The sequence below is a fragment of the Anomaloglossus baeobatrachus genome, chromosome 11 (genome assembly GCF_048569485.1).
Source record: "Anomaloglossus baeobatrachus isolate aAnoBae1 chromosome 11, aAnoBae1.hap1, whole genome shotgun sequence".
NCBI lineage: Eukaryota > Metazoa > Chordata > Amphibia > Anura > Aromobatidae > Anomaloglossus > Anomaloglossus baeobatrachus.
Genome location: NC_134363.1, coordinates 13,964,996 through 13,975,629, shown reverse-complemented (window position 1 = coordinate 13,975,629; position 10,634 = coordinate 13,964,996). Strand labels below are relative to the sequence as shown.

At 43.5% G+C, this 10,634-nt stretch overlaps 1 protein-coding gene across 1 annotated transcript; it reads right to left on the bottom strand.

Annotated features, from left to right (window-relative positions):
* Positions 1–1,212: 1,212 nt before the first annotated feature.
* Positions 1,213–10,273, bottom strand: LOC142256701 (phospholipase A2 inhibitor gamma subunit A-like). The gene is made up of 5 exons (XM_075328549.1): positions 10,179–10,273; positions 7,803–7,916; positions 7,566–7,712; positions 5,217–5,366; positions 1,213–1,635 (listed from the first exon to the last, which is right to left on the bottom strand). Exons 1-5 carry the CDS (start codon positions 10,228–10,230, stop codon positions 1,490–1,492), a joined length of 609 nt encoding a protein of 202 aa, XP_075184664.1. The 5' UTR covers positions 10,231–10,273; the 3' UTR covers positions 1,213–1,489.
* Positions 10,274–10,634: the final 361 nt, after the last annotated feature.

Here is a 10,634-nt window from a genome sequence, read left to right as displayed (position 1 = left end):
AGATTGTAGCCACATTAGGGACAATGCCTTCACTAATGACTCAGGCACAGGCTAGAAAAATGCCTATAATGTCTAATTTTCTGCATTTCAGTGCTCTCAAAGTGATCAGTGACCTTCATAGGGATGTAATAAAAGAGAGTACACATAGTCACGTGCAAAAAAAAAACAAACCACGAGAGTGATTGGAAGCAAACTTCCCTACATGACTTCAGAATCCACTTCTATCCATCATCTCTGCTCCTTCTTCCAGTTTAAGGCCGGTGTCACTGTAGCACCCCTGACTAAACCAGGGTGCTACAGGGAACTGCCCCCCCTCCAAGGAATGCAGGGCTTACCCTCCATGGTTCCAGGTTCCAGGTTCCCAACCAATGGTGTTGCTACCACCCGCACCACAAATCCCAATCAACACTCACAGCAGGACTGGACAGACAAACCAGTGGGTAGGTCTAGTAGGGAAAGGGACGCCCACCTAGGGGTCAGGCAGACTGGTGGGAGGAGTGACAGACAGTGAAGTGAGAGCCCTCAAAAAGTGAGGAGCTGGAGTAGTAGCTCCAGGGGAGCTGGACTAGATTGGGTCGCAGACTGTAGTCCGGGTCCGGATGAGTCGGGAATCTGTCGCAGCAACTTGGGAAAGGCTTAACAAATATAGTCTGGCCAGGCTGTTGGCACCAGAAGGCCCAATAACTGGTACCAAGCACGGCGGGGTACAGGACCCTAGGTCAGAAGCGGCGATACTCCCATTACCACAATCCGCAGGTGGCGTCACGAACTTCTCCCCTGTAAATAATTCCCCTTTAAAAGATAGAATGGTAAGCCAAGCCCGGGTCCGGACCCCTCAAGCAACAAACACCTCCCGGATCCAAGCACCCCGGTTTGCGCCGGGGTGGTACATCACACTTGCGAGTGCCTCACGTGTATCTCACGCGAGTCTCGCATTGCATCACCCATCACGGATTCACACTCTCCTCACAGGAGTGGGCCGGTTGCATAGAGATGCATGCAACCAACCTGCTCCTGTCAGGAGAGTGTGAGTCCGTGCCGGGTGGTGTAACGTGAGACTCGCACGAGATACACGCTAGGCACTCACAAGTGTGACACCGGCCTATGAACCCCAATGTACATGATATTAGTTTACTCTTAGATAGTATCACCTTCCATAAATCACACAGAGACAACGCATTGCTTAGTGAGCATTTATTGAAGTCTTCAGACAATGAAATCTCATTAGAAATCTTCAGAAATCTATTTTTTCAGCATTCTGAGCAATTCATGGGTTTTTAGGTTACATCTAGAGCAATGTTCTATGATTTATAGGTCTTGGGATACTACAATTCTCGGTGTAACAGAACTAAGGAAATTCCCCAAAATATTGCTTTGTTTACATCTGAACATTTAGGAGAGACTTCCCGCTCGAATATGGGAAGACAAGAAATAATCTTGAAGATGTTATACATTGTGATTAAAAAAGATTAGAGGAAGATCAATAGAATTAAGGTTTATTCAATTTTATTGACGGTTCATAACAGTTCAGGAGACTTTTCTTTGTTTCTGAAATCGCAATGGAGCCGGCAAAGCTTACTCTACAGGCGGCCGCATTAATGCAACCTTTAACGGAATAATTCTTACTTGTTTCATCTGTAGACACAAAAACAACAGACATTATTAGAGGGGAAAAATGATGTCCTAGACATATTCTAATTTTTGCATGCTGAAAATTTACTTTAAAAGGAAACTGCCACCAGATTTGGGGCCTATAAGCTACGGCCACCACCACCAGGCTCTTATATACAGCATTCTAACATGCTGCATATAAGAGCCCAGGCTGCTGTGTAGAATGTAAAAATCACTTTATAATACTCACCGGTACAGACTGGTCAGATGGGTGTCTCCGTTTTCCGGTACCAGCGCCTCCTCTTTTGGCCATCTTTGTGCTCCTTCTTCTTAAGCCTTGGTGCATGACGCATCCTACGTCATCCATACTAGCCGGCATTGAAGTCTTGCGTAGGTGCACTGTGATCTGCACTGAGCAAGGTATATCAAAGTATGGTAGTGCGCCTGCGCAGGAACTCAATGCCGGCTAATGTGGATTATGTAGGACGCGTCATGCACCAAGGCTTCAGAAGAAGGAGGACAAAGATGAGCGAAAGAGGCACCGGTAACGGAGAACAGAGACACCGATCCGACCAGTCTGCACCGCACTGCCCCTTAGGTGAGGATTATAAAGTTATTTTTACGTTATACACAGCGGCCTGGGCTCTTATATACAGCATGTTAGAATTAGAATACTGTATATAAGAGCCCACTGGTGGTGGCCGCAGCTTAGGGGTACTTTGCATGCTGCAACATCATTAGCCTTTGTAGCGATGCCGAGCATGATAGTCCCCGCCCCCGTCACACATGCGATATCTTGTGATACCTGTCGTAGCGAACATTATCGCTACGGCAGCTTCACATGCACTTACCTGCCCTGTGACGTCGCTCTGGCCGGCAACTCGCCTCCTTCCTAAGGGGGTGGGTTGTGCGGCGTCATAGCGACGTCACACGGCAGGCGGCCAATAGGAGCGGAGGGGTGGAGATGAGTGGGACGTAAACATCCCGCCCACCTCCTTTCTTCCACATAGCCAGCGGGACGCAGGTAAGGAGATTTTCCTCGCTCCTGCGGCTTCACACACAGCGATGTGTGCTGCCACAAGAATGAGGAACAACATCGTAACATCGGTCGTTCCGAAATTATGGAAATGACCGACGCTACACAGATCGACGATTTACGACGCTTTTGAGATCGTAAATCGGCGCATCTAGGCTCCTTACGTTGCGACATCGTTACTGGCACCGGATGTGCGTCACTTTCGATTTGACCCCAACGATATCGCAGTAGCGATGTCACAACGTGCAAAGTACCCCTTATAGTCACAAAATCTGGTGACAGATTCCCTTTAAACTCTTTATCTAAAGAACATTTTATGTTTTTTCATTTTGTTTTTCCTCCCCTTTTTCTAAAGCCATAGCTTTTTTATTTTTCCACCTTGACTTGTATTAGCAAGAAAACATGACATTTTGAAATACAACATTAATTTTAGCATATAAGTGCATTGAAATTGCCAAAAAAAAGTGCAATTTACCAAACATTTTTTTTTGTATTCACCATGTTCACTATATGGTAAAACTTACCCGGTATTATTATTCTCCAGCTCAGTATGAGTACGCACATACCAAACATGTATAGTTATTTTTTTTTTTTTCATTTAAGTGGTGTAAAAATAAATATCCAAAATTTGTAAATACAAAAAAAATTAAAAATCCAAGAAAAAAATATTCCTGTACTCCTTAAAATTCAATTTATTTTAATTAATAAAAACACCTTTAAAAGTCAGGGAAACAGTCCATATTGACATGTTTCAACCTGTCGGTCTTAATTGTAATTGAAATTGTTATGGTTTAGACCGACAGGTCGAAACGCGTCAACATGGACTGTTTCCCTGACCTTTAAAGATGTTTTTAAAATAAATTTAATTTTAATGATACCGGAATATTTTTTTCTTGGATTTGTACTATTACCCAGCTGTAGCTGATGGGCTTTCCGGTCTCCCAAACAAGACTCTGAGAGCGGTAAATGAAGCAGCGAGGTGGTGAGTTTCTCCCTAGACTTTACAAAAAATTTTACTTGTGTCGTCAATTGTTGAGAACCATAATGTTTTCATTTTTCTGGATTTGTAGCTGTGTCAGAGCTTTTTTTTTGCACCCTACCTGACCTGATGTTTTTACTGTCACCATAATGGGCCAGATACGTTGTTTTGATCACTTCCTATTGCAATTTATTTCAATGTTGCGGCAATCAAAGAAAATATTTCTGGTGTTTTGATTTTTTTACAGATAGGATTAATTTGTTCTAAATTTTGATAAATTCGATATGCGTCATCAGCTGACTTCCGTCAGTCATTACAACCTATTGGTACGCCATGATCTAGTGTTAAATTATGTTGTCTGTCATAGTCCACTTATGGTGAACACTGAATCAAGTTGGATAGCTCCAAAGTGCATTTAGAAAAAAAAAACAAGAGAGGATGAAAGAGCACAGAAAAGAATAGTCAGCTAGCCAAAGTCTAATACCAGGATGTCTCGTCAGTATCGGGGGAGTAAGCAAGCCATTAACAGGTGGATGCAAGGGGTCAGAAGCCAGGAAGTAACGTCAGAGGCAGAAGGGCAAAACAAAGCTGAAGTCGGGAATAGTAACCAAGGTCAGTAGCCAGGAGATCAAAGTATGTACAGAGGAGGTGGAGACATGGGATGGGTCTGCGGGTCCGACAGAAAGGACTAAAGAGACACAGGATGGAACCGGGGTCAGGAGGATGAGAAGGACAAGTGGTACAGAGAGAACACAGGTCAGAAAAAGGTAGCTGGAAGATGGAACAGATCAGAGTCAGAGTCATGGGAAACTAGTTGCGCACGCTGCAGAGCAGGAACTATTACTGGCGGTGTCCCGGAGGTAGCAGCACCAAGATATGGCAGCACAACCTCTGAAATGAGGTAGGATGGAACAATCTCCTTCCATGAGACCTAAAACCCCGGGAAGAGGATGAATGCACCATCTCAGTGGCGGCCGAGCAATGTATGATCAATGATATTGTCAGAGATTGATAGAAAGATTTAATTGCTTAACAGCTGCAAGTGGAACATCGGACCAGCCAAGCCTGATAAAGACACTTGATGGCTAATTAAATCAGACATCATCTACAGGGAATGATGCAGGCTTGGTGTTCAATCTCACAACAAAGGCAGGGACATGACTTTTGATGCACATGTGCAAAAAAAGTCGTAACGGGGTTTGTGCAGGTAGTGGTATTTTTGCAATCTGTCAAAAAGTCAGATCTTACTTGGCCCAATGTTATTCAATGAGACAATGTACATGACTGAATTTTTTTTTCAGTCTGAGGAAAAAAATCGCAGCATGCACAATTTGCCTTCGTAAATCGGATCACACTCTACCATTCACGTCTATGGGTCCATGGAAAAAATCAGAAACAATTTTGACAGACTCATAGAATTGAGTAGGTGAAGAACCTTTTCTTCCTCTCCACCTCGAGAAAAACGGATCCCACCATGATCAGATGCTGTTCCTGACTTAATGGGACTGTTTTTGTTGTTTGGAGAAAATATGGTTGTGTGAACTCAGCCTAATACACTATTAAAAAATGATCAAATATCATTTTGCTCACCAAAAACTATTGATTCCGCCCTATAATCAAAACAAGTGTCCATGGCGCCGGTGCACTCCACTATGTGGGGACTCTTACATTCTTCCACTGTGTCGTTACAGTAGGCGGATGGACAAAATTTACCATTCGGCGTTGGATCGTCTTTAGGAACTAGAGAAAAGAATACAATTGTTTTCATGAAATATTATCATTTAGTTATGACTCACGGTCAAGTAAATATGTTAATATCATTCGAATGTGTGCCTACTTTATTTATCTTTTTGGTTCCAATCCTCTGTAAAAAAAAAATGTATGAGCCAAACACAGAAGAAAAACAAATTTCTCTTCTCGCGTCTTTCTTGAGCTCTGGGGCTCGAACCCACAACAGTAACCAAAGGCCTGTGCAGCGTTTCAGCCTCCGAACAAAAATCTTCCCATTTACTGAAGGCAAGAACAGGGTAAATGGAAAAAGATTGACCCAAAGTTCATTGGAAGGCTGTAAAACCTAAAAAAAAAAATAGGTCAATTCCCAGTGTGGGGTGGGGGTAATTTTTGTCTTTGTGTTATGGCTACAAGTCTAAGCCAGGCCCCACCACTTCTGAGCCAAACACCCTTGTGTCTTTGGGTCACAATAGCAGTGGCCAAAAAAAGTGTTCTGTAGATTATTCGAATTGTCTCTTCAGGGAGAAAGGAGACAAAATCTAGTGCCAGCTATTGGAAGTAGCAATCGTAAAAGTCAAAAGTGGCCCTTTTTGTCAGTCTCCACAAGGAGAAAAGTTTTTCTCTTAAACCCCATTATAGCTTCTCATACAGAGAAATCAGATCTTATACTTTGCTCTGATGAGGGGCAATCACCCCGAAACACCATATCTGCAAATTGAGGTTCTGATCTGACATAAATCCTAAGTCAGATGAAAAGGCTCATTAAAGGGCCACTTTTGACTTTTAGGATTGCTGCTTCCAATAGGTGGCACTAGAGTTTGTCTCCTTCCTCCGTGAAAAGACAATTTGAATCTTTCCCAGAGGAGCATTGCAGCTATAAGACTCCTCACTGGCAGCCAGATTGGTTTGTCAATCTCCACAAGCAGAAATGTTTTCCCCTTAGACCCCACTATAGCTTCTCATACAGCCAGATCAGATCTCATACTTTGCACTGATGAGGGGCAATCACCCCAAAACACTGTGTCTGCAAATTGAGGTTCTGGTCTGGCATAAATCCTAGGTCATATGAAAAGGCTTGTTCAAAGGTCATTTTTAACTTTTAGGATTGCTACTTCCAATAGGTGGCACTACAGTTTGTCTCCTACCTCCCTGCAGAGACAATTTGAATATTTCCCAGAGGAGCATTGCAGCTTTAAGACTACTCACTGGCAGCCAGATTGGTTTGTCAATCTCCACCAGGAGAAAAATGTTCCCCTTTGGGGTACTTTGCACACTACGACATCGCAAGCCGATGCTGTGATGCCGAGCGCGATAGTCCCCACCCCCGTCGCAGCTGCGATATCATTGTGATAGCTGCCGTAGCGAATATTATTGCTACGGCAGCTTCCCATGCACTCACCTGTCGTGCGACGTCTCTCTGGCCGGCGAACCGCCTCCTTAGTAAGGGGACGGGTCATGCGGCGTCACTGCGACGTCACACGGCAATAGGAGCGGAGGGGCGGAGATGAGTGGGATGTAAACATCCCGCCCACCTCCTTCTTTCCGCATTGCAGCCGGGACGCAGGTAAGGTGGTGTTCCTCGCTCCTGCGACTTGACACACAGCGATGTGTGCTGCCGCAGGAGCGAGGAACAACATCGGACCGTCGCCGACGCTACACTGATGATACGATTACGACGCTTTTGCACTCGTTAATTGTATCATCTAGAATTTACACACTACAATGTCGAGAGCGACGCAGGAAGTGCGTCACTTTCGACATGATCCCACCGACATCGCACCTGCGATGTCGTAGTGTGCAAAGTACCCCTTAGTCCCAACTATAGCTTCTCATGCAGCCAGATCAGATCTCATACTTTGCACAGACGAGGGGCAATCACCCTAAAACAAAGTGTCTGCAAATTGAGGTTCTGATCTGGCATAAATCCTAAGTCATATGAAAAAGCTCATTAAATGGCCACTTTTGACTTTTAGGATAGCTACTTCCAATAGGTGGCACTAGATTTTCTCTCCTTCCTCCCTAAAGAGACAATTTGAATATTTCCCAGAGGAGCATTGCAGCTATAAGACTCATCACTGGCAGCAATATTGGTTTGTCAGTCTCCGCAAGGAGAAAAGTTTTCCCCTTAGACCTAGTAAATTATTACATTGACAGAGGTTTGACATTAGTAAAATATTCCCCTTCGTTAAACTCCAGTTTGACACTTACGATTATATTCATCAGTGTTGCACAAGTGTCCACTGCAACAATTCACATAAAATCGAAACATCATAGCTTCATGGAATCCAGAACCTTTGAGTCCACAAATACTTTCATTGGCACAGCTTTTATATATCGACTTAAAACAAATTCCATCTATAAAAGAAATAAATACTGTAGATATCACGAAACCAAAAGTGAGATGGTGATACTTTTTTTGGAAAGGGAAAATTGAGATCTGTTTACCAATATAAAAGTATTGGCAGACGGTCATACATCGATCTCCAAGGCATTCAGCCTCAGACACGTTACATGTTGTAGAGTTGTAGGACACACCCGATAAACATTTGTAGGAAAAGACTGTAAAAAAGACAATATTAAAAACAATCAAAAAGTGGCATTCAATTCAAAGGGTAAATATTTTTAATTTACTGCATTTTTCAGTTGATAAGATTCCCCAGATTATAAGATGCACCCCAAATTTAGATTGTGGATGTTCTTCAACTCCCACTTGTACTTTTTTTGAATTGACCTTTTTTTTATTGTTTTGTTTTTTTTAAATATCTCTGATAGAGCAAGATTTGACTCCATAAAATTACAAAAGTGCATCATTTTTTACAAAACACACAATATGGTAACAATATCAATATTTTGATGCAGAAAACTGTAACTGAATAAAAAAAAATTAAAGTCAAGTTATCTTTCGAGTTAGACTTGCTGTAATATGGTTGTGCCTCATGGAAGGAACTGCTACATCTTTTACACCATCATGAAAGATGTGAAGCTCTACGAACACACCAGTAGACATGGAAGAGGTGGATCCTTAACTAAGAATCAGCAAAAACCCTAGTGTATGCCCTCATCATCTCCCGTCTCGACTACTGCAACCTCCTGCTCTGTGTCCTCCCTTCACAGACTCTTGCACCCCTCCAATCTATCCTAAAATCTGTGGCCCGATTAATCCACCTCTCCCATCGCTATTCCGCAGCCTCGCCACTCTTCCAATCCCTTCATTGGCTTCCCATTGCCCAAAGACTGCAGTTCAAAACATTAACCATGACTTACAAAGCCATCCACAACCTGTCTCCTCTGTACATATGTGACCTAGTCTCCCAATACCTACCTGCATGTAACCTAAGATCCTCACAAGATCTCCTTCTCTACTTCCTTTTATCTCCTCTGTCCAAAATCACGTACAAGATTTCTCCCGTGCCTTCCCCATACTCTGGAATGCTTTACTCCAACATATCAGACTCTCGCCTACCTTGACAAGCTTCAAAAGGAACCTGAAGACCCAACTCTTCCAACAAGCCTACAACCTGCCGTAAATCTCAGACCAGTACACCACGGTGCAACCAGCTCTGTCCTCACCTACTGTCACCTCTCCCATTCCCTGTAGACTGTGAGCCCTCGTGGGCATGGTCCTCTATCTTCCTGTAAACTGTGAGCCCTCATGGGCAGGGTCCTCTCCTCCTGTAGACTGTGAGCCCTCATGGGCAGGGTCCTCTCCTCCTGTAGACTGTGAGCCCTCATGGACAGGGATATTTCTCCTCCTGTAGACTGTGAGCTCTCATGGGCAGGGTCCTCTCCTCCTGTAGACTTCGAGCCCTCATGGACAGGGATATTTCTGCTCCTGTAGACTGTGAGCCCTCATGGACAGGGATATTTCTCCTCCTGTAGACTGTGAGCCCTCATGGGCAGTGTCCTCTCCTCCTGTAGACTGTGAGCCCTCATGGACAGGGATATTTCTCCTTCTGTAGACTGTGAGCCCTCATGGACAGGGATATTTCTCCTCCTGTAGACTGTGAACCCTCATGGACAGGGATCTTTCTCCTCCTGTAGGTGGTGAGCCCTCATGGAAAGAGATATTTCTCCTCCTGTAGACTGTGAGCCCTCATGGGCAGGGTCCTCTCCTCCTGTAGACTGTGAGCCCTCATGGACAGGGATATTTCTCCTTCTGTAGACTGTAAGCCGTCATGGACAAGGATATTTCTCCTCCTGTAGACTGTGAGCCGTCATGGACAGGGATCTTTCTCCTCCTGTAGACTGTGAGCCCTCATGGACAGGGATCTTTCTCCTCCTGTAGATTGTGAGCCCTCATGGACTGGGATATTTCTCCTCCTGTAGATTGTGAGCCCTCATGGACAGGGATATTTCTCCTCCTGTAGACTGTAAGCCTCATGGACAGGGATCTTTCTACTCCTGTAGATTGTGAGCCCTCATGGACTGGAATATCTCTCCTCCTGTAGGCAGTGAGCCCTCACGGGCAGGGTCCTTTCCTCTTGCGGACTGTTAGCCCTCACGGGAAGGGTCCTCTCTCCTCCTGTACTAGTCTGTTTTGTAATGTTCATGATTGTTGTACTAGTTTTTATGTATACCCTTTTCACTTGTAAAGCACCATGGAATAAATGATGCTATAATAATAAATAATAATAATACTAATTCTGTATTATTTGGGGCAAATTTATTGTCTAATTTTGTAATATTTTTTTCCATATGTTATTATAACTTGATGTCTCCAGATTAGCCAGAAGAGTGGAAAATTTGCATTTTATATTAGTGTAGACCGGTCAAAAATGGGGGAACAATTCAAGTCAATTGACTGACTTTTTTAAGTCTTACCTGAGCCGACAAGAGCAGAGATCAGGCAAAGCAAAGCCACCAGGTTCTTCATTGTGGATGATGGACTTCTTCTCGGATTCTCTTCTGCTCGTCGTGTTGTCTGTACACCGGGATCATATAAATACCGTTTCATAAGGTATCGAAACTATTGTATTATGGGGTGGATAAGATCACTCATATAACACAATGACATACCAATATTTCCATATATCCCTGGCAGAATAATGTCCTCCCTGCAAAAGTTATACTTTTAGCACTATACAAAAATGACGTGATGGCTTATATAATGAGGAGACCAAAATATCTGTATATTTGATCTTGCCAAAAAGAGAAGAACAGTTGGGTCTTGTTTGGTTTTGTACAATATTTATTACCTTAAAATATCTCCGAGAAATCTATTTTGGTGGATTTGTTTTTTTTGTTTGTACAAGCTTGTTATTGTTTGCTTCTCTTTCA